General features: G+C 33.9%; 1 protein-coding gene across 1 annotated transcript; it reads right to left on the bottom strand.

The window, feature by feature from the left end:
• Positions 1–9,863: 9,863 nt before the first annotated feature.
• LOC143201526 (uncharacterized) lies at positions 9,864–16,840 on the bottom strand. The gene is made up of 3 exons (XM_076412657.1): positions 16,698–16,840; positions 12,805–13,039; positions 9,864–10,424 (listed from the first exon to the last, which is right to left on the bottom strand). Exons 1-3 carry the CDS (start codon positions 16,750–16,752, stop codon positions 9,914–9,916), a joined length of 801 nt encoding a protein of 266 aa, XP_076268772.1. The 5' UTR covers positions 16,753–16,840; the 3' UTR covers positions 9,864–9,913.
• Between the last annotated feature and the right edge of the window lie 8,864 nt (positions 16,841–25,704).

Here is a 25,704-nt window from a genome sequence, read left to right as displayed (position 1 = left end):
TCCACCAGCGTGGCCAGCCTTTAAACTTGCCGTAGGTGAATGCGTGGTGCCTAAAGGGTCGTGGCGGTCGCTGCAGCCGGTCCTTTTAAATAGGCTAATAATCGAGCATTGTCGATTCTCACATTCGTTTCTTATGACTGCCGATCTTCCTCCATTGTGTGATTACTGTGGAGTAGTAAATAGAGTCCGACATGTTTTACAATCTTGTGAGGATTTACGGTCTATTCGAGATCGACATAACATATTTAAAAATCTCGAAACTCTTTTTACTCCAAACTACATCGATAGACCAAACTATTTTATATTTATAAACTTTACGTTATAATTTATCTACTGCTTTGGTCTCAATATATTAATATATTATGTATTATGAATTATAATTTTTTAAATTTATTTATTTTTATATTTTATCTAATTTTTATATTTATCCGCTGTGTTACATATTCTACTTATTATATTGATATATTTTTAAATGAATAATATTTATTTATGGTTTATCTCATTTTATATATTTATTCGTTATTATTTTATTTATAGAGTTGGTGTTTGTATCGTATTGGTATATGTATTTTATAGATGTTTATTCTGTTTTGGTTTTGTCAACTAGGCATACTTAATAATATCACAGTCCTAATAAAATAAATATATGTTTAAGTCACTAAATAATAACGCAACAGTGTCGAAGTGACTATAATAAAAAAATAGATGATAGGCGCCGCGCAGTGTTACCTGAATCCATCGTCAGAGGGTGTTCCGTGCATATCGCCTTCAAATCGATACAGTCCCTATCCCCTGTATCCAGAAAGCTTTCTACCTCGGCCTTCAATTCGGCCGCAGATATCAATAGTCAGCTCAAATTCAATCAACACGCTATCTGTAAAGGCAATCTAAAGGCTCTATAAAATGCTGGTCCTACTAGTCTGCGTTTTTAGAGCCCAGGCGTGGTACGGGTACATATTGAGAGATAACTTGCACAACTCCAAGTATTTGTCTGCATGTTACTCAAGGTCCCATGGTTTGCGAGGAACGCGAACACCCATGTCGAATCAGGCACCTGTTCGTGAAAAGCTTCATGAATATACTCAGTGTGAGGTCCCTTGGCACCTTCAACATTTCAATTAGCTGACTAAAACTCTATTTTATTCTCATATAACTCTATTATTCACTCATAATTCGCGGTAGGTAAAAGACCAATTGATTTTAGATGGACATTTTGAGTGATATTATAGAGCCTTCTTTCATTGTCAAAAAATAGCCATAACAAACTGTATAAGTATTATAAGTACGCATATTTTATATCATACCTTACTCTAGAAAGATAATAGAAATATCTTCAAGAAGCTTGTTTAGCTTAGTTAAATTTATTTTGTAAAAGTTATCTTGGTTCTATTATGTACTTCTATATACTGCATGTACTTGCATGTTGCATTTATTACTTTAAAGAAATATGTACTCAGAAAAACTGGTACAATATATATTAATCAAAATATTTTCCATCGGTTTCTAGCAACTTTTTCCCATCTTTCTATCAACATAGAGATACAGCGAGCGAGGTTGGTCCGAAAGTGATCCAGTCGTCTATTTATTTCCGCATTTCTTCAAAATTAGGAAACCGGATTTGATCATACGGTGACTACAAGGCGCTAAATCACGCGAGTACGCTAGATATAACAGAACTTCCTATTTGAGCTTGCAAGATAATGATTTTGGGTCGGTTTCTCTTTAAATTTAGCCTTTTGGATATTTTCCCATCACATATAAGGATCTGGTAACAATTCATTCATAAACTGCTAAACTGCCTGAAAGTTCCTTCAGTCAATTCATATTCCTGGAATTTTTTTCTTCATCAATGCCTGTTCTTTTGCAGTGATATCAAAATTACTATGTTTAAGTTCTTGAAACCAAAAGAAAGAATTGGGATATGACGCAGGAACATCACTATAATGTTCTAAAAGTGTTTAATGGATCGAACAACAAAAGTAATAAATGTCGAAAATTTAAAGACTAACGAGTTCTACGATTGGTATGAATCGGTCATTCATAAGACTAAATGGAAAACCATTAAATTTAGTAGTTGTTTATATAGATGGCCTGAACATTAAATAAAGCCGATCAAAATACATATATCTAATAGATGATCCAATTTTCTTACATCACTAAGTAACGGACTGACAATTGACTGCTGTGAAATAATGTATCTTCCAAGAATTTTTTTCTTACTCTGAACGACTTTTGGCTAAAATGGGTGGAAATGTTCTTGTTCGCACAATAAAGCAATGATTTGAGAATGTTCATTAAGATTATACAGAGAGTTCTTTTATTTTTTTTATATATTTTCGATAGAAAAATTATTTATACATTCAAAATAGCTATTAATTTCAGTAATCTTTTTTTTTATTTGAACTAAAGTTTTTTCGCTGTAGTTTCCAGCTATTTGAGCTATTCTATTGAGGTCCGCAAACAACCAGTCACTGAGGATCGGATCTGGATTATAGGGTATATGACAGAAGATGGCAAATCACTAAAACCACTGTAGCTTTTTAACTAAACCGTAGATTGTCATGAAATTCGATGACGTTTCGTTTGAATGTTGGGTGGCGTCGTGTATGTCAGGCTCGGACCTTATTGAGTAACGTATCAGTGCGTAAGACAACATTTTTATCTAGTTTTTTTTTCTGACGATCCAAAAAACGTCATTGGTCTAAAAAATGTTGATTTCTATATTATTTATTTCGACAACCTAAGAAGGTAAATAAAATATTTCTCAACTATGTCTTCTCAATCAATCAAATCAGATAAGATGCAATAATCAAAGCGCTGCTGAGGTACCAATCCAAAGATGTAAATTGCAATTGTTTGGACATGATTGTTGAATGAAAGGCAAACGAATGTGTGATTGTGTGGCGATGAAAGACGCAGTAAGCAATTTCAAAAAGGCACAGGTTGTCAGTTGCTCTGGCAGAGAATAACTTTGTTCCAGACCAGAACGGTTAGAATGTCCGATCAAAAATGACGAGATTTGCGGGGAATATTGAGGTCTCCGAGAGCTGGCTATGGATTGATGACGATATCCAATTTGTTTTCGGGCTAAACTGTTCATATCAAAGAATATTATTTGAGTGCTACATGTAGTTTGTGTGGAGCAATTCGCCTAAATAGTGATAGATATATAGAGATACGACCCACGGAGTTTCAAGGTCTTTTTAGAACCAAAACAATTTATATGCTATAGTACAACAGCTTAAAGGGTTTTAGAGGATAAATCAATTTTCAGAGATTACGTGTAATGTTTTTGAATAAAAAGTTGTTTTGTTTTTTTTTTCAAAAATTAAATATAAAACGAATATAATTTAGTTTAACATATTACACAATAGATGATAAAACAGACCTATAGAATGTTAATTTGTTTAAAAATGTAAACAGTGATAAAGACATTGTTTATAAATACAAATCTTTAAAATAATGGCAAAGGAATTTCAAGGTTGGTTGCCAATGCTTAGGCTTATTTCGAGGTACATTTTCTTCATTCTATTCTCGACTACTTTGCGAAAAATTTTGGAGATGCGAGTAAAAAGTAAAGTGAATAATTTCACCATGACATTGAACGGATGGAAACTCGAAAATATATAAAGAGGATAATCATTGGGAAAAGGGAACAGGTTTTAGAGCGTGTTAGAAAACATATATTAGATGAAACAATATGTATCGTTAATGGTTTGTAAATAAAATAATATTTTAAAAAAATCACTTTAGCCATATTCGAAAAATTAAAAATATACCCAAAAACATAATTATTACGTCACAATATCTAAATGATAAGACAGATAATTTAGATGTGAATTTGTTCAAAATCTGTTGCAATGATCAAGACCCTAACTATAAACAACTCTTTAAAAAAATTGTAAAAGGAACTCAAGGTTGATTACCATTATTTAGGTTGAGTTCAAGGATTAATTTTTTTCATTGTCACCTCGAGAGTCGTGAAGTGTTTGATTTCACCCTGACCCTGAAGTGATGGAAACATATATCAAGAGTATCTCAATGATAGAATACTATTGGATGCTACAAAGAGATCTTCCAGGTCCCTCCTACAAGTGAAAATGTACAAAGAGGAGCCTTACTAGGAAGAAGGAAAGATTTTAGTATGTGTTAGTGACCGTATATAGGAAAAAAACAATATGTATCGTCAGTGGTTTGTAATTAAAATAATTCTTTTCAAGTCAAAGTTACGGATTCGGAAAAAGACTTTAAAATATAAAGATTACGTCACAAAACCTAAACAGCTCTTCGAATTTTGTTTGCAGGCCTCTGTGTCCCTATCGGAGAATTTGTAACTCTTAGTCCTCCCGCGAATGGAAACCGGATGGTATTAAATCACTACAATCCGCAGAACATGACACATTAACATTCACGTAATGTTTGTACGCGTCCGAACATATATACAGTGGTCCTGGGAACGAAAGACAAAAGTGAAGAGTCCCACCCGATCCGAACGGATTTACGATTTTGCCGGGAATTTTATGACGCGGTGTCAGGGCGCGACGTCGCGGGCTCGAGGATTTTTTCCCGAGGATCTCCAGGTTTATCTTTGATTTATTCGCCGCTCCCTCGGCGTGCCGATCCATTAGAATTAGATTCCCGCGGGCCTTGTTCGGATCGCTTGTCGGTGCCGCTTTTTAACTCTCCGACTTTAATGGCACTTTTCGCCCATCTACTTCCACGACAATTGCTCTATTTGTCCCCCTTGAACGGAATTGATTATAAAGGCGTCGTTCTTTATTCGACCTTCAACCAACTTGAGTAGACGTAGGGTTTCACGTAAGTTTTCTTCTATAGAGAATGCAAATATATATATATATATATATATATATATATATATATATATATATATATATATATATATTTAATTTATTTATTACATTCTAACTAGCCGTTGCAGACTAACCTAAAATTTGCCTTTGTAATAAAACAATGCATTTTCTTATATTTTAAGTACAGTTCGTTCCTTTTCTTTTTCCCATGTTCCTTCCAGTAAAGTTTTGTATCAGGATTCATTCCGAAATACTTAGCATTGTTATACAAGGAATTATATTATTATTTTTGTTGTTTGTGCTTGGGTCGTCTGATTATAGGTGAACTACACATGCACATATTTACTTTCGTGAATTGTTATTTTCCAAGTCTGGGTCCAATTATTTACTGTCACTTGCCTGTTTCTTCGCTTTTGTCTTCGATAGTCATCGTTATATTTTCCATTTATAGTATATCACATGCGTAGAGAAGGTAAAGAATTGTTCTCAATACACTTCCTAGACCTTTAGATCCTTTTATTGTTAGGCTTTCTCGTATTTGACTCTAAATATTCTGGGTGTAATGTAAGGTTTTAATAGCTCAGCCTATGGCTTCGTTAACATTTTCTGTAACTTCGAAAGTTGTTCCATATCTAAGAATATAGCTCAACATACCCTTTTACCTTCCTAGGCTTTTTCAATTACATCTGTTATTCTGTACTGATCAGGTATACATCGTCAAATGTTTGTTAACAAACACAAACCCATCAATAGTTATTAGGTTTTTGCTCTCTATTATAGGTTCTATCCTTTCCAGCAGGAGTTTTTTAATATAAATATTACTGGAAGCAGCGAGACAGGTCTGCAGGCTTTTATTTCATTTGGTGGTTTTGTCAAGAGTGTTTTTTGTCATAAGAAAAATTATAGCTATTGTCATTTACTACCTCCTTTATTAAAATATAAACTTGTAGAGTAAATTTGGGGTTTCCTAGTAGTAGGCGCATTTAACGTTAAATATTGATAATGTTATTTATTCAATAAAGCTATTTGTATATATTACTGAAGCATAGAAAAGGTACGATAAGGAAAGGTTAAACTTGTGTTAGATTGACAAATGCAAGTGTATTTATGTCTTTTTTGTGTGAGTTAATCCGCAAGGCGAAGTAAGTTAAATGGAATCGTTAATTAAATAATGTATATTAAATTACACTATGAAATAATCTAACTTAAATCTAGATGGAAGGGTATATAATTGTGAGGAGTTTATGCACATGAACAGTAATATTACAAGTACGTAAGCATTATGTAGATATGGTGCAGACCATGACGCTTCTTTGTAAGCGTTGTGGCGAGAATTTAACATTGCATTGTAGGATGGGATTCAATGTAAACTGTACCTTTTGCTTGAATACCAATGTCAGCATTAGAAGTGATTGTTACACTTCCTTGTAATCGATGATAGCACTAATATTGTGCCTAATTAAATTTGACAATTTGCTACAACGGCTTATAGACAGCACCGGATGGGAAGAGGACTCCTCTCAGTTTCATCCATGACTGTTTATTTTACCCCGAAAGTGGTATCGATTAGACTGTTCGATTAGATTTACTTGTGATATTTCTCGCTCAGGTTTATGGTGATGCTTCAGTAGGTTAGACCAAGAAACCACCTTGGGCCTCTAGTTCACTGCATACTCTTATCATCATCATTATTATTATTCTCAATCAATATTAGCGCTGCAGAACGAATATTCTTGACTAAATGTCACTACAGTTGGTTATAGGCTACAGCTGTACTAGCCGCAGATAATAATTGGATCTGTTATTTTATACATCGCTTAGTACATTTTAAAATCTTCAATCGAATTCCATTTCAATGCTTCCTGTTCAACTTTCTCATTCATACGAAGCAAATTGAATGATATTTCTTGCAATTTTTACTTTCACCGGTTCAATTTTGTCTAAATTATAACGAATTTATTAGAGAATTTAATTAAATTTGCATAATTAAATTAAATTAAAGAATAGATAGTCACGTGGATGAGATTTTCCAAATGTTTTGTTAATAGTCGCACAATGATATGAAGATAGCCGAAGTTAACCTAGCACCGATAACCCACCAGTGAAATTAGCTACTACTATCTATTGAATTAAGGCTTTAACAAATAACTGGAAGAAGGTAGATTTTAATTGAATAAATTAACTTTGAAACGTATGAAAGAAATAACGAAAATCTTTTCTCTCAACAACATTATGATTTCCTGATAATACAGATTCCGATCTATTCCAATATACTGAATTAAATACGAAGTTTCTATAATAGTTTCCATATTCTATCAATTATTTTCATAAAGAGTCACAAACTATTACGGCTTAAAAAAGGAAGATTAAAACCGATTTGCGTTAAATTATTTCTAAAAATGCAGTCGACCGTTTCGGAATCGAATATAAAATTGTGTGTGAAAGAAGTACATTTTGAAGTAATAAAACTTTGTTGCGTTAAAAGAAACTAAAACTTTAAACTCGCTTCCTTGCAGTGCAGCACGTAATTTATATTTTCATGATTTGTGAATGTTGTTTGTTTGAAGTTTGTTGCGAGACGTCGGGTATCCGAGGACATGGACAGTGGGAACTTAGATATTTTGCTAGGACACGATAGCGACGGTAGAACATTCGACCAAAACTGAAACTTATGGAATAAACTCTTTTAAATATTGCATTTGCAGCAAGAATTTTTGATACATTGAATACATATATATATATATATATATATATATATATATATATATATATATATATTCAATGTTCAATGCAAATAATTTCTAGAGAATTTCCAGCGTAGAAAAAAAATCTATTGGAAGTGTGTAAGGACGTGGTATATGAAAAAGGCATGGAGCGCTCAGAACGATGATGGAGTATAAAAATAACAAAACACCAAACATTAATTTTTTAAATGAATTTTAAGTAATAATTATTTATATCGTTAATTTATTACATAATATTAATCTTTTAATGCTACAGCGTGAACAATATTTTTTGTTAGCTCGTCTTTGTTTTGTTCTTGACGCAACTGCACTATTCTCATACGCGCTCCAGTATTTTCTTCCTGAACTTGTTCTTCGGTTCTTTGGGCTCTTCTATTTCGAATGCTTCTAGATTTATTTGTATCAAATTGACCCCTTTGAGTGTTGTTGGAATTGTTCACATACATGTACAAGACAAAACACACATAAATAGAACTGATTGAATTACGTAATGATGAAAATTATTATATTAATAATTTATTTTATTTTTGATTACATTAAATATACCTGTAAAGATTAGATAGTTTCACGAAAGCGAAGAATTTTATTTTTCTTAATTATATCGAAAACTAGCGACCCGCCCCGGCTTCGCAAGGGTGCAATGCTGATACTAAATTAAATACACTACAGAAAAAATATGAACGTTGTATATAAAAACATAGCGGCCCGCTCCGACTTTGCACGGGCATAAAATATATATGCCTATGTCACTCAATGAAAACATGATTAAAATCGATCCAGTATTTTTGGTTCATTCATTACTGCCCTTGGCCTGCACGCATTAAATTTGTAGTAAAACAATTCCTCTTCCCCTATACTTACTATGAAGATTTCCTGCTATCTTTGGTATATCTAAATTCATACAATTTTTATTACATTACACATTTTTAAACGCAAATTTTAAATTTGTTATATCTCCGAAAATATTTGTTTAATTTACATGCTGTAAGGAACCATATTGATCTATATTAATTGCACACTGTATTTAAGGTACTTAATTCGATAAGGATTAATGCCGTATTGCTTAAAATAGCTTCCTAAATAAGCCATTTTCTCACGTAAAAAGTAAACAATAAAAATGGTTAATGTGGGTTATCCCTAAAAGATAAACATATACCATCGCGGACTTTTTTGTAGACCTTTTTATGGTGTACAATACTGTAGTACATTAATTTGATCTAACTCGTAGGGTTAGGCAGCGTTTTTGCTAATTGCTAAATAAGCCTAAAAAATAGGTTAATTTACGACATCACGTTAGAAACCTCTAAAATTAGCAATGTTGCCTTAGTATATTATGCATTTATTATACATATAAACCTTCCTCTTGAATCAGTCTATCTATTGAAAAAAACCGCATCAAAATCCGTTGCGTAGTTTTAAAGATTTAAGCGCACATAGGGATATAGGGACAGAAAAGGCGACTTTGTTTTATACTATGTAGTGATACATATTGTTAGAAATAGTAATCTAGTGAATAAAACCTAACTTTCACCGAATTCATTTTTTGCCATTTCCAACAATATTTTCATTATAAATAAGAAACAATAATTTTTCATTTTATAATAAACGTATAAAATTATTTATACTTACAATTCAATAGCCGTTTTTTGTGGGAATTTGTTACACGTGTTGAGTATTTTAGAGGTTATGTAAATCAGTTAATTAACTGATATTAATTATACATTATTAATATACAATTATTAATATTAATAATTATATAACTGAACTGAATTATATTCAATAATATTAGTTATTAATAAATAAATAATAGTTACTTCAGAATATATTTGATATGACAGTGAGATAACAAAAATGTTTAACTACTACACTTGACGCACTAATAATAGCCGGACACTGTAGAGGGAGTGAGAGAAGGCTTATTGTTTGAGAGAACTAGAAGATCATCTTCGTGGTCAACTCTACTCCGTGCTGTTTACTGGACCAGAAGAGATAGACACATAGAAGGGATAACTTACCAAGTGATAATAATTGATGTTTTTGAGCGGGATAAAAAATGAAAAAATATATTAAAATGACTCAAATCAGGGGTTGGTGATAGAAAAGTGAAAATGGGTTGTATGTATTTTTTAATGCCACATAATAAAAAAATATATATAAAAAATTTAAAAAAAAATTGGGGTGAACACATTGTCAGACCTACTGAATATGCATCAAAAATTCATAAGATTCGGTCAAGCCGTTTCGGAGGAGTATGGGAAGGAACATTGTGACATGAGAATTTTATATATACGATTAATACTACAACTGGTTTGATTTAAAGGGATTTATTACAAATATACTTATAAATACATAATATTATTAATCAATATTGTTAGTGCTTAGCTTGCTTCTTATCTTATCCATGGCATCTTTCTGTTTTCCTTTCATTCTCTCGAATACTGCTGACCTTGTTTGGATATTGGAATCATCTGACTCAGTGTTACCCGAAGATTTTTCCGATGCTTTAGTGCTGGACGAGGCAGAAGGTCCGAGAACAATAACAGGTATCTCACTGACACTCGACTGTACCACTCTATGTTTCTTCTTCAGCTCTCCCGTCTTCAACACGCTCTCATCACCTTCTTTTTTGTTCTCGTTGGTCTTTTCTTTGGTGGATTCATCTGATCCGAAGCGGCTGTGGATGAGAGGTGATCCCACTCGTTCCGAAGCTAATCGATGCTTTAGAGGTGTTTTTTTCATGAAGTCAGTCTGTAGAGTTTTGATTTTGTCCGTCAGACCGTGTTTCTCGAAAGCCGATCGGGCGTGGAACTGAGGTTTGACTCCCATTCGAGCTTTGAAGTCTTTGATGCGTGCTTCCAGTGTCTTAACTCTGAAATATCGTCAATATAATAATATATAATCTATTAGTTAAGTCTTAAGTTAATCGTCTTAAATTAACCTTCTTGTTTCAGTCATCCTGTTGCAAGTATATGTTTCCTATCTGTTATTCTTTATAAATCGTATTATAATTATATTCATCGCTCATTAAGTTCTGATCTAATATTTGTTTTAGAAATGTAACTCTATTTTTCAACTTGAATATATTCTCGTTATTTTGTGCTTATTCAGTATAAGACATAAAATTCTCTTTTATCCATAGTGTTGCAAGACAATTAACTAAAATAACTGTAACTTTTAGAATAATAGTTGGAATGATATGAAATTTAGGCACGTGACATTAAAAGGTTATAGAAGCTCTCAGATGTTTTGCTAATGCTTATCGCTACAGAACTAACGAAGAACTACATGATGGTCTCTAAAACAAATGGATCTACGAAATTATTCAAGATTTAGCCTTAAAACATGAAATAAGATTACTAAATCACAGCAACACCGAAGTAACAGAGCTACTGGACAATACGCAAGAAATCAGAAGATGGAAGCGAACCAAACCACATGAACTTTTATGGTAAATAAGTGTTACTATGGGCTTAAGTTAAGTATATCTAATGTAAAATGTAATTTGTAATAAATAATCTTGTTTTAAAGACTGCGTACTAGCATTTTTTGGACAAGATGGGTCATGGGCTCCATATTACAGGTCAGTTGAAAAGTCCTTTGGCTACCATAGTAAAACAAATTTCTTTGGCAAAATTAGTTTTTTTTTATTCAACATAATTCCCTTCAAGGGTGATACACTGATTATAGCGACCTTCCAACTTTTCGTTACCATTTTTGTAGTACAATTTGTCCTTTGCTTCAAAATAGGCCTCAGTTTCAGCGTCACCTCTTCATTCGATGAACAATTCTTTCCAACGAGCATTTTTTGAGATTTGAGAACAGGAAATAGTCGGTGGGGGCTAGATCTGGAGAATACGGTGGATAAGGAAGCAATTCGAAGCGCAATTCATGGATTTTTGACATGGTGCTTTGTCTTGGTGAAGCAGCACTTTCTTTTTCTTCATAATGCGACCGATTTCATCCTTCAAGTGGCCCAACTATGCTATGTAATAGTCGCTGTTGATGGTCCTTGCTTTTTCAAGGTAGGCAATGAAAATTATTCCATGCGCATCCCAAAATACAGACGCCAAAACCTTGCCAGCCAACTATTGCATTTTCCTACGCTTTGGAGCGGGTTCATCGTGTACGGTGCACTCGAATGACTGTCGATTGGACTTCAGAGTGAAATGATGGAGCCATGTTTCATTCATTGTCACATATCGACGCAAAAACTCGGGTTTATTACGCTTGATCATCTTCAAATACTGCTCCGAATCATCAACTCGTCATTGTTTTTGGTCAAAAGTGAGATCGCGCGGCGCCCACTTTGCACAGAGCTTTCTCATATCCAAATATTCGTGAATGGTATGATGTATACATTCACTTGATATCTTTAGAGTATCTGCTATTTCATTGAGTTTCAATTTACGGTTATTCAAAATCATTTTGTGGATTTTTGAAATTTTTTAAATATTTTCGGCTGTAACAACCTCTTTTGGGCGTCCACTGCGTTCACCGTTTTCGGTGCTTATTTCACCACGTCTAAACTTAGCATACCAATCCTTGACGGTTGATTTTCCTGGGGCAGTGTCCGGAAACTCGGCATCAAGTCAAGTTTTTGCTTCAACTGTATTTTTCCCTTCAAAAAGCAATATTTTATCAATACGCGAAATTCAAAATGCCATAATTCACAAACTCATAATCCGACAGCTGTCAAATTTATACACGCATCTTTTGAGGGTTAGGCCTAACTAAAAAAAAACTAATTTAAATGTAGTAGCGCCATCTATGTATCAGGCCCGGTACTTTTCAACTGATTTGTGATGTGTTGGATATTATGTTAAATTTTGTTACAAGGCTGGTTAAAAGATAGCTGTCACTGTGCCTATGGATTAGTGGGACCTTACATGATTGCTATTTTGCTTGACTAACACTAGTTCCAGATTTTCAACTTTAAATTTGGAAATAGATAATGAGGCTTTGATTTTGATTGATCATTTAGGATATTAATTTCTTATAAGGGAATACAGGGTGAAAGAAACCAATTAATTGTTAGAAGATTCAACTGTCTATTATGTATTTTTCCAACAATTTAGAATGTAAGCTTCATGAATAATGATTAATATCTCTCTAAATGTTGTTAACATTGTTTTTAAGAAAAAAAATCTCATCCATTGGCTATCAAAAGATAATAACCTTCAAGGACGCCTTTTTAAAGCAGTAATTTTAATGTCACAACTCCTATGGTAATGAACTAAAACAATTTTTACCTATCCTGAGGGTTAATCCCGGCCATTCTCGACTTTATTTGAAATTTCGAGATGTTCTTCATCGGTTTTGGCGTCGGTAAAACGATGGGCTTCAGCACTGGCAATTTGCCAGCGATCTTTTTCCGATTTATCATTTCCGACACTGTTTCTCGCTTAATTTTTGGGCCTTTTATCGCCGGGATGGCCGAGCTATATTGTAAACTGTTCGGGGATGACACATAGCCCATTATTTCAACTAAAAATAAAGATATATTATCATTGGCGGGGAATAATTGAGCACAGTCGCGTGAATGCAGCTATTTTGGTCTTCTTGGATTTATTGAATTAGTATTTGGTTTATTTTTTAGAAGAAAAAAATATGAGGAAGTGGAATTTTAAAATTTCTTTTATTTTTGATCTAACAGTTTTTATTAGACATTAAATGATATTGCTTACTGCAGCTTGTAAATTGGTTTTATAATCAGACCGTATTGCTCTTTCTATTTTATACTACTTAAAAGGAGATACAGTGCTATGTAATGTTACCTAATATCTCTGTCTGTAAAATGCTTCAAATTTTAGTATTACTAATTAGTGCTTATAAACTGGGCAACGTTGCTTTAGCCCTTTCTTTATCTTGATACATTTTAAATTGCAGATTAATATTTGTGATTACTCAGATTGAAAATTCCAAAGCTAATAAATAATCAGAGTCAGAAACTGATTGCGAATCCTATCACTTACTTCGAACAAAAACGAGACAATGGAACCCCTCTATTGTTTACTGACACTATTAAATTTGCTGGGATTTAGATCGGAAGCATTTTTTAGTATGTTGCAGCTACACTGAATATCAATAGGAACATTGTGAGAAATATCTTTGACAAAGTGACGAATAAATAATGTTATCATTATTTTTGTTTCAGTATTTTATTTACATTAGAATTCTGTTATATGTCAAAGCCGAAATAAATTAAATGTTACAGTTGATGCGACATCATTAAGACGCTGTGAGGTCATATATTTTGATTATGTGAATGCACTGTTATTTTGGATGGTCTATAGTTGTTATATCTACAATATACTATATTATGAGACAAATAAAAAACACTAATAATGTAGACGTAGCTGTTCAATATAAATTAATCAGAATCTAGTTAAATTACTCTTCTTATTTTATCTCTTTGTATCTCTTTGTATCTCTTTCATGAGAATTTCTCTTATAATTTTGGTGAATAATATTGTAAAAGGTGACAGAAAATAAAATATAATTCGCGTGATAATGTTTAATTGTATATAACTTTCGTATGTAAATAAAATAGTTGAATAAGAATGTAGATGTAGTTATCTGTCTTAAAATGTCTGTATATATATACAGTATATATATATATATATATATATATATATATATATATATATATATATATATATATATGTATATGTACAGTATATATATATATATATATATATATATATATATATAATGTTGTTTGGAATGAATTGTTGAATGGACGTAAATTCTAGGCTTGAAATTTCCTTCTTATTTGCTTCTATGTATTTACATTATTGGTAAAAATTGAAAATATCAATGTAAACAACTGTTACATATATAGCAACCTCACCCAACAATTACATTTGATGGTTCTGACATTTCTCTACATAAAATAACATATTTCCATTTAGTATTAGTGGCATTTCAAAATTGTCTCAAAATAGTATGTTCAGCATTACCTTTGTTAGCGGTCAACTATTAATATATAGAAGTTAACATAATAGGAAATTAATTAGTTCCATTTAAATTTACTTAAAATTTAAGTTATTAAAATCATTATTTAAATTTAAATTTTATTCCATTTCCATTTAAATGGAAGGGCAATGACTACCACACCAATTAACTAAAAATACCATTACGAATCATTTCAATATCGCATTTTCATTGCTTTCCATGAAAAAATAAGATAGTTTGTGTGTTTTTTAAAGTATTTTTGTGTCTATAGTACGATCAGTGCATTACAAGCTGGTAAAGCTAAATGACACTGTTGCTGCAGAGGTCTATCAACATATGTGTGTCGACGATATATGACAAGTCTCGTTAAAACAAGTGATCGGTAAGATGTGTGATGTTTCAGATGTTGTTTAACGTTTCAAGCGACAGTATCCATGATAATGTAAACCATTATCTTCGATGAGGAATAGTGGACAAGACCTAAAGGAAAAACATTGACTGACAGACATCGATGAACATTAAAAATGATTGTGAACAGACCACGGAAAAAGTCACAGCAGAACTCAACACCCTTTTTAGTAATACTGTTTCGACAAAAAATGTATAGCGGGAGCTCCACAAGGGCAACATTCATGGAAAGGCTCCGACTGCAAAACTCCAAGCAGCGAAAGAGGTGGTACAACACTTGATGATTGAAATAATGTTCTATGGCCTGATGAATTATCGTTTATATTATTTCCCATGAACCCTTAGGTTTGTACAAGGAGAGCCCCAAGAGGAGCCTACGATCTGCACTGCTTAACACATAGCCAAGAAGGTTCAGTCTTGGTTTGAGGAACATCAGAAGATCATCAAACAATTTCCCTGACTAGCACAATCGCCGTACCTAAAAGAAATTGAACCGTTGTTGGGAGTTATAGAGTGAAACTAGATTTCCATCTCCAACATCATTGAACTGGTGGATGTTTTGGTACAAGAATGGGACAAAATTCCAGTGGAAAGCGTTTAGGGGCACTGTAAGGATGTATCCCGCGAATAATTACAGCTTAACGCCTTATTACTAAATAAATATTGTGTACATGTCAGGTGTTCATATTATTTTGTCCATCCCCTGTACATAATACCAATTTTTCTCAATAAATATCTTTTTAATATTAAAAAAAATTAATAATGATCACAACTAAACAACATAATGATATGGGTATCAAAAAGACAGTGGTAATTAGTTTATTGGTTACTAGCGACCCGCCCCGGCTTCGCACGGGTGCAATGCTGATACTAAATTAAATACACTATAGAAAAAATATGAACGTTGTATATAAAAACATAGCGGCCCGCTCCGACTTTGCACGGGCATAAAATATATATGCCTATGTCACTCAATGAAAACATGATTAAAATCGATCCAGTATTTTTGGTTCATTCATTACTGCCCTTGGCCTGCACGCATTAAATTTGGAGTAAAACAATTCCTCTTCCCCTATACTTACTATGAAGATTTCCTGCTATCTTTGGAATATCTAAATTCATACAATTTTTATTACATTACACATTTTTAAACGCAAATTTTAAATTTGTAATATCTCCGAAAATATTTGTTTAATTTACATGCTGTAAGGAACCATATTGATCTATATGCACACTGTATTTAAGGTACTTAATTCGATAAGGATTAATGCCGTATTGCTCAAAATAGCTTCGTAAATAAGCCATTTTCTCACGTAAAAAGTAAACAATAAAAATGGTTAATGTGGGTTATCCCTAAAAGATAAACATATACCATCGCGGACTTTTTTGTAGACCTTTTTATGGTGTACAATACTGTAGTACATTAATTTGATCTAACTCGTAGGGTTAGGCAGCGTTTTTGCTAATTGCTAAATAAGCCTAAAAAAATAGGTTAATTTACGACATCACGTTAGAAACCTCTAAAATTAGCAATATTGCCTTAGTATATTATGCATGTATTATACATATAAACCTTCCTCTTGAATCACTCTATCTATTGAAAAAAACCGCATCAAAATCCGTTGCGTAGTTTTAAAGATTTAAGCGCACATAGGGATATAGGGACAGAAAAGGCGACTTTGTTTTATACTATGTAGTGATGATGGTTGTGTAGATTATTCATTTTATAATCATATTCGATTATTTTTTAAATGAAGTGAAAATTATATCAATAACTTACCCGAAAATATCGCAATTAAAAGAACAGACGAAGTTAAAAAAATCATACTGGCCATGGTTGAACGTGTAATTTCTTTTCGCGTCTGTTTCGTAGACGAGCTAGGAAAATATTGTTGCTAATTCGGCGTATTTGGTTCGTGCGTGTATTTTCAATTAAACGCCCAATGTTTACAAGTTTGTATAAAATTCGCTGATGTAACGTTATAATATTTGTTTTTCGAGCGACCTATATCGCGGCGAGCCGGTCGAAGCGATCGAACGCTGGATTAAATTTCCGATTGGTATTTGGTTTCATCCCCCGTTTTTTTTGCGCGTTAAATTTAGGGCTCGTCGATATCGAACTATTGTTAGGAGGTTTTTTTTTCGGTTTCGATGTGGTATCGAATTTCTTTTGCTTAGTTCTGTGATTACAGCTGTTCGGTTGTACTTGATATCGTGTCTCGAAATACCATACTTTTGATGAGCATTTTGTTGAAATTAACAATTTATATTTTTAAGATGTTGATAATCCAGGCGTAAAATAAAAAAAAATATAGTAAACAACATAAAACATTTAACATCGGAAACAATTGACAAGAAATTAATTCACTGACAAGGATGGAATTAAAAATAAAAATTATTATATTATGATTATCACGACATGTACTTCTAATGTCAGGGGAATGATGTGTAAAAGCCAATTTAATTTGATTATATTTTCTAGATATTTTTTTCTCAAAACACAACGACATGTAGCGTTTAAGGAAATCATAAACCGTTCCGAATATATGTTGTAGTTGGAATTCCATCTGATTCAGTATTTTAGATCTTTTCATTTTGGGCCAGTTAAGTTTTTTTAAAGATTTGAACCATAATCTAAAGGAACTAGGCGAGATTGGCGCTTCTTTTAATTGTAGAAGTCCTTTATAGAATAATTACCATGAAAGGTACCATGGTTGATGCTTCTTCGAGAGCTGTATTTGTCAGATATGATACGTTGGCATATCCAAGGAACGTTAGAATTTCGTGAAAGTTAATTTCGGAAGACTCGACGCTCATAGCCACTACTTATCTTTTTTCTTACCCAGTTTATTTTATTGTGTTTTGTGCTTCCCTACTTGAGTTTCATCAAATCAAAACTTTGTTCCATTATTTTTTTTTATATATTTTAAAGTCTCCTTTTTTCCAACGAGGGTTTATCTGGACTATTGCTTAACGTAGGCTCCGAACCACAGTCCTCGGCATTCAGCCTACCGACTGGCGAGTGACCGACTTAGAAGTCATCCAAGAAGACATCCGGCCTTATCCAGCCTGGTTACTGGCGTGACTGGGATCATTTTCCTTGTCGGATTTTGCACTCTTGTCTAGGGATAATGATAAATATTAAACAATCACAAACATAAATTTACGATTATGTCTCAGCAGAATTCGAACCTGCAGCTATCGCAACAGTAGGTAGACCGTCCTGTGGCCTTTACCATTGCGCCAACCAAGCCGGCTAAATCTTCATTTATTATTTGTCATTCATTATTCTCTATTTATTGTGCTCTATTCATTATCCTATTCTTATTTATTAGTTTCTTTATTCATTTATCGTTATATATTTTATTCTCCACTATTTTACTATTTCTTCGTTTCTTTTTTTTTCTTCTTTTACTTTCTTTTTTTTTCTTCTTTTACTATATTTCGGATAATTCTTAAGTTAGGTTAAATCAGAGATAATAGTTTTATGGTTGCAACTGTAGTTATAAATAATAACTATTTTATAAATCAGAAACTAAAGTCAAAATGCCCAAAGCAATATGTAGTTATGATCTATAAATAACTTTAAGCATACATAAACGACACTGGAAGTAGTTTCTGCTGGCTCTTGTTGGCAGCGTATCTAGCGTGTGGTGTTTGGCTTTTTCCCTTCTACACATTATACGTTCATCACGTAAGTGGAGTTGGAGAAGTGAGTGAACAATAGCAAGAATCTTACAATCGTCTTACGATCTCTCCTGTATCTCCTCTACACTGCTGACATTCCAACAACAAATGAACTTCTTAGAACCTTTGCTGACTACACAATTATTATGGCAAAAGATATATCTCCGCCTAGGGCAATAGAAAAAGTGTAAGTGACAGTCAACAAAATCTACAAAAAAAGATTGGAAAATTCAACTTAAAACTCCAAATCTGTCCACGTTAATTTTGCATTAAGGCGAAATAATAACAACTTAATTATATCACTCAATGGATGCCGGATTCCTCAAGAATAATCAGCAAAATACCTTGGAATCCATCTTGACTGTAGATTAAATTGGAAGCATCACGTTAGACAAAAAGCAAAACACATTCGAACCAAAATAAAACAACTATACTGGTTAGTCGGAAGATACTCTCAACTTGATCTAAAATTAAAGAGGTTGATCTATAATACAATTATAAAGCCAGTTTGGACCTATGGGGTGCAAATATGAGGTTGCACTAAAAAATCAAATCAACTAGTTATACAACGCTGTCAAAACAAGATTGCCTATCGCTATGTAACTAATGAAGAACTGCACGATGACCTGGAAATTAAATGGATTTGTGAAGTTGTCCAAGATTTCGCCTTGAAACACGAAAGAAGATTACTAAATTATACTAACGTGGAAGCAATACAACTGCTGGACATCGCGCAGGATGTCAGGAGATTGAAACGAACAAAACCATACGAACTTATATAAAGTGTATACATTTAGTGTAAACTATAGCTATAAGTTAATAATTAATAAATAATTATAATTTTATAATTGAGGAATACATTCTGATGTATTTTTTCGCACTCGTCTTGCTTGTTAATTAATCTAAGTACATAGGAAAAGTAGTAATAAATTAATTGTAAATTAAGATTGTACTAAGCGTATCTAATAAAGGTGTTATAGCAAGAATATTGGTTATTTATTTATTTGAGATTTTAGCTTAATCCTAGCGGGGCCTATTAAGCTTAGTGGCAGGATCCCGCACGTTGACTCCCTTGATCTCATTGGACGTCCATTATTGTTAGCGTTAGGGCATAAGGTGGTAGGTCCTGCGTTACCTTCCCTTCATACCGTGTGCAAATGTCATACCTCATCCTAGTACATTATAGTAGTATCATTGTTACGGATTCCTGATGTTACCGATTATATGCTGTTATTATGGTTTAGTGACAATCTGAAGCATACATAGACACATACATAGACACCACCAAATGTGGATCCTGCCGGCTCTTGGTGACAGCATATCTAGCGCGCATTTTGCGTTTATTATAGTCGGAGATAATAACAATTTTAGTCAATAATTGTTAATAACAAAGATTGTAGGCACTTACAATAGACAAGCAAACAGACTGATTTTACTACTTTTTACCAGTAACAAGTCATTTCAGTAATAAGTAAATGAAAATAGTAATTACTATTTCGGAAACAGTCGCTAGCTTTTTGACTATCGACTGTTTCGATTGTTTTCAGTCGATTGTTCCCAACGCTAATTATAAATGTCCCGGTATTCATATTCTTTCTATACTCTCCACGTTCTGTGAGATGGGGAGGGAAACGAGAACACAAAAAAAAATGTGTGGGTAAAAAAAGCCGGCCGAGCTCTGGGAAAAATAAATATGGACCGAGGCCCCAGCTTAGCGTCGTCCAAAGACAAATCCATCGACAAAAGGAGAAGACGTGACGTAATTCTGGAAACCGCTCCCTATCCATTTTAATACTTTTATAAAATTCTGACCCCTCGCCACGGCCAACAACCCGGCGACGGTTAAGGAGGGCTACGCGTCCTCTCCTCCACCACCTCCACCGCCGCCGTCGCCTCTTCACCTTCGCCGGTTCCCTCGTCCGCATATTCATACGAGGATTTTACGAGAGAACGAATCGGTCGAAAAAGCGAGGGACATGGTCTCGGAATGGTGCCTAAACTGGCATAAAATTTCGGTGGAATCGGCTTGTTTATGGGAACGGATAAATATTTTCGCAGAAAAAATTAGGTTTGCTTCCGGACAAAGTGCCGCGCGCTCGCATTTAGAATTACTGGCGCGGTTCTTTTTTCGCCGTAAAAATATATCTGTAATTTTTTTAAAATATCGTCTCTTTTTTTCGCGGCAGTGTGGTGTGAGTCTGAGTGGGTGGTTGGATGAGAGATCGATAGATTCATGGCTGAAATTTATATGTTGGTAATCGATTTATTTTGATGAAAAATGTCTTGATTGCAGTAAGCTTCTCAAACGTTGGAGGGAGCTGTTCTTGTTTCGTCAGTAGTTAAAACAATATAAGATATCAATTGAAGAGTCCACGGCTTGACACATAGATGGCGCCAATAGAATTAAATCCATATGTTTTTTAGTTAGACCTAACCCTCAAAAGATGCATGTATAAATTTGACAGCTTTCGGATCATTGGTTTGGGAATTATAACATTTTGAGTGAAGCAAATTTTGTTCTTGTGAGAATAATGGATAAAAGGAAATTTGGGTGTTGATAAAACATTGCTTTTTGAAGGGAAAAATACAATTGAAGGAAAAACTTGCCTTATGCCGAGTTTCCGGACACTGGTCCAGGAAAATAAACCATCAAGGATTGGTATGCTAAGTTTAGACGTGGTGAGATGAGCACCGAAGACAAAAAGAAGTAAAATGAAATTTAAAATGAAATTTTTTTGAAATAGCAGACACTCTAAAGATATCAACTGAACGTGTACATCATATCATTCAGGAATATTTGGGTATGAGAAAGTTCTGTGCAAGTGGGTGCCGTGCGAGCTCACTTTTGACCTAAAACAACGATGAGTTGATGATTCGGAGCCGTGTTTGAAGATGATCAAGTGTAATAAACCCGAGTTTTTGCGCCGATATGTGACAATGGATGAAACATGGCTCCATCATTTCACTCTGAAGTCCAATCGACAGTCAACCGAGTGGACTGCACACGATGAACCCGCTCCAAAGCGTGGGAAAACGCAATAGTCATCTAGCAAGGTTATGGCGTCTGTATTTTGGGATGCGCATGGGATAATGTTCATTGATTACCTTGAAAAAGGAAGGACCATCAACAGCGACTATTACATAGTGCTATTGGACCGTTTGAAGGACGAAATCGTCGAAAAACGGCCGCATTTGAAGAAAAAGAAAGTGCTTCTTCACCAAGACAATGCACCGTGTCACTGTCAGTGAAAACAATGGCAAAAATTCATGAATTGGGCTTCGAATTGCGTCCTTTGTCGTCTAATAAGTCGTGGTTAGGATGGCAGAACCAGATCGTTCAAAATCAGTCGAATGAAATGAGTAGAACCATGAATAGTAACTAAAAGTACACGACTGAAACGGTCGATAGTAAATTGTAACAAACTCAGTCGAACCAAAAATAGCGATTGAGACAGTCGATAGTAAAAAGTAGTCAATTACTAAACAGTCGATAGTCGATTTCATCGATAGTTTCCAATACTAGTTTAGAGCATAAGATTAAAATCTTTCTCATTGACCAATATTCAAAAATTCCTGTTGTTCAGTTCTTCAACATTGTTCCGGTATGAAAAGGCAACAACGTAATTATCATTAAACTAGACAAAGCACCATATGAAGAGCACGTCTGCTGTAATTGGTAATAACTTTTAGATCAAGTAAATTTCCTTGTCGAATTGTCGACACTAACATATCTATCAATATAAAACGCGGTATAATAATGAACCAACAGATGTCCCATCCCGTACAGCACCGAGGCGGTCGAGCGCCACTCCAATCATCCATAAATCAAAATGCAGTCCCGAAACGATCGACCGTTCTGAAATATTCGCGACTTCGTAGTCGCTTTTGTGCCCGGACCGTTGCTTATTCCCTATTAATGTCAATTACCATTCTAGCAGGGGTCGCGCATCAGGGGAAATCAAGCCGAATGAGCTGCGGCGCGGAGTGGCGGGGAACGGGGGACGGACGGGGCGAGCGCTACATTAACACCCCACGAGAAGATGATGCCCGCGCGTCATTATTCTCCGCCCGACGGATGCAGCACATTGTTGATAAGAGTTCTTTGTGGCGCTCGATCTCGAGTCCCTTACGTTTACGCGTTCAATGGGTTCATTGGATTAAAAAGCACCAGATAGGTGATGAGAAATGAACGAGGAAGGAATAGATTGAAATGCGTACAGGTAAAAATAGATTCATCTTAGTTATTCCCAGAGCTGAGCAGAATACATGCTTTTTATTTGTTAAAGTACAAATTGCAAAATACTATGACAGAAAGAAACAAATGTAGGAAAACTAGCTGACCCGGCAAATGTTGTTTTGTCATATAAATAATTTCTAGAGAATTTCTAGTGTATTAAATAAAATAATTAACTTATTGGAAGTGTGTAAAGATGTGGTATATGAGTGAAAAAGGCATGGAGCGCCGTGAACGATGAGGGAAGATAAAAATAACCGTACACCAAACATTAATTTATTTAATTTATTATAATTTATTTTGAGTAATAATTATTTATATCATTAATTCATAACAAAATATTAATCTCTTAATACTACAGCGTGAACAATATTTTTTGTTAGCCCGTTTTTAGCTAATACAAACAAACTTGATGGTTTACCCACTCGAGAGCATGCAATGTATAATTGTGTGAAAATCTTAGTGTTCACAAATCTAAGCCACAAAGAGACATTGTTTGGTCTTGAGATTTATTAATAGTCATTGCAAATGCCAATGTAATCGAAAATTGAATACGCTCAAATTGCATTGGCACATCTGTGGGTATAATAGGTATTTGTGGTATTAATATATTATCACCTCGAAACTTGCCAGTTAAAATGGTGGCTTCGATAACGTTTTTCATTAATTTTTTAATGACTAATCGTGTATTGCTGAGTTGAAGTTATCGAATGGGAAAAAAATGATAAAAATATTAAAATGACTATTAAAAAACGGGGTTTGGTGATAGAAAAGTGAAAATTTAGGGTTGTATGTATTTTTTAATGCCACATATTAAAAATAATATTCCAAAAACTTTAAAAAAATGGGGTGGACACCCCTTATCATTTAGGGGTTTGAAAAATAGATAGTAGCCGATTCTCAGATCTACTAAATATGCATAAAAAATTTGTGATATGATAATTTTATATCTAAGATAATACTTTAATTAATAAAAATTTAAACTAAGACAATGATTAATACAATAAGCACGTGAATATAAAGAGAACTATTATTATTACAAGAGAGATGTGAACTGTACGAGAGATGTTCTCTTTTGAATTCATTCAATTAACCTGAGTCAAATTAATTAGCAAGGAAAAAAGACAGTTTGACAATGCATTGACAATCCTTCCACAGTTACTCGAGGAGTTTCTTGTTGTAGTGAAGTGAAGTGTAGTCAAAAGTATCACATCTAAAGCAAGTACACAAAAGCTAGGTTCAAGGTGTTTAACGACTTCTAGCACTAAACTATTCCAAGTAAGAAACATTCAAGCTTTTAAAAACATCCCAAGTCCGTGGATCACAATTTAAGGTTTAAGGTCACCAAAGGTGGACTGAAGTTGCTGCGAATTAACATAGTTCACTGGAATTTGCACAAAAGATTGTAGTTCATGGTGAACGCCCATCAAATGGTGTTGAAGAAGCTCAGTTTTTCAGCCGTAGACTATTGAAATCTCGAGCCACCAACATTTGGAAGACCATTTCGTAGATGGGTATAATAAAAGTCTGGATAGAAACAGTTCTATTTCGCAAGTTTTTTCGAATAACAATCATGTGCATGTCTGTTGTGAGGAAGGTATGTATAGAAATTCGTGCAGGTAAAAATAGATTCACCTCAGTTATTCCCAGGGCTGAGCAGAATACATGCTTTTCTTTAATAAAATTACAAATTGGAAAAATACTCATATCATTCAAAGAAACTAATATATAAAAATAATAATATAAATAATAAAAATTTGAAACGAAGACAATGAATAATACAATAAGCACGTGAATATAAAGGGGATTGTTATTATTACAAGAGAAATGTGAACTGTACGAGAGATGTTCTCTTTTGAATTCATTCAATTAACCGGTGTCAAATTAATTATCAAGGAAAGAAGACAGGTTGACATTGGATTGACAATCCACAGGTACTCGAGGAGTCTCTTGTTGTAGTTAAGTGGAGTGTAGTCAAAAGTATCGCCCCTGAAGATATAAGGACACAAAAGCCAGGCTGAAGGTGCTCAAAGACTTCTAGCCATAAACTATTTTCTGAATATTATTAAGTAAGAAACATTCAAGCTTTTAAAAACATCCCAAGTCCGTGGATCACAATTCAAGGTATAAGGTCACCAAAGGAGGACTGAAGTTGCTACGAATTTACATAGTTGACTGGCATTTGGACAGAAGATTGTAGTTTATGGTGAACGGCCACTAAAGGGGATTGAAGAAGCTTTTCAGCCGTAGACTATTGGAATCTACAATCATCAACATTTGGAAGACCATTTATAGAGGTGTATAATGGAAGTCTAGATAGAAACAGTGCTATTTCGAAGATCTTCACAGCAAATTGATAGATTAAGATACAGGCGATACTTAAGTATAATTTTGCAATAACTATAAGCTATCCAGATGGAATAACAACCAAGTACGTGGTAAAATAGATTCATTTTAGTTATTCCCGGAACTGGACAGAATACATGGTTTCCTTTAAGTACGAATTACAATATACTATATCGTATATATTGTTAGACATTTAGACCAGAATGAAGAAAATACTCGAACCGATTTAAGAGATTTATTAAAATAATTCTTTAAATAATAAAAATATAAATGAAGACAATGACATATATTAAGGAAAACAGTGGACAATACGTAAATATGAAGAGGACTATTATTACAATAAGAGAGATGTGAACAGTATGAGGTGGTACCAAGGAATCTATCCTCGACGTTCCCAAAGTGTCTCTTTGTAATCCGTTGCAAGGGTGCAAATACAGTAAGGTGCAAATACAGTAAGTTATACCGGCTAATTGGCAGTGGCAGTGGATCGCTGACAATGCGAGTTGGTTTTTATACCCAG

The sequence above is a fragment of the Rhynchophorus ferrugineus genome, unplaced genomic scaffold (genome assembly GCF_030347505.1).
Source record: "Rhynchophorus ferrugineus isolate W39M unplaced genomic scaffold, kcgeb_rfMv2 rfM1, whole genome shotgun sequence".
In the NCBI taxonomy this organism is placed as follows: domain Eukaryota; kingdom Metazoa; phylum Arthropoda; class Insecta; order Coleoptera; family Curculionidae; genus Rhynchophorus; species Rhynchophorus ferrugineus.
The sequence above is the reverse complement of the archived record's forward strand: the minus strand, read 5'-3'. Positions and strand labels throughout refer to the sequence as shown.

Bases quoted from the DNA above. Each gene is read 5' to 3' on its own strand.
- LOC143201526 (XM_076412657.1), bottom strand. From the start codon at position 16,752: ATGGCCAGTATGATTTTTTTAACTTCGTCTGTTCTTTTAATTGCGATA. The intron at 13,040-16,697 runs GTAAGTTATTGA...CTTTATTTTTAG, and splicing joins TTTAATTGCGATATTTTCGG to TTGAAATAATGGGCTATGTG. The intron at 10,425-12,804 runs GTAAAAATTGTT...ACGATATTTCAG, and splicing joins GGGATTAACCCTCAGGATAG to AGTTAAGACACTGGAAGCAC.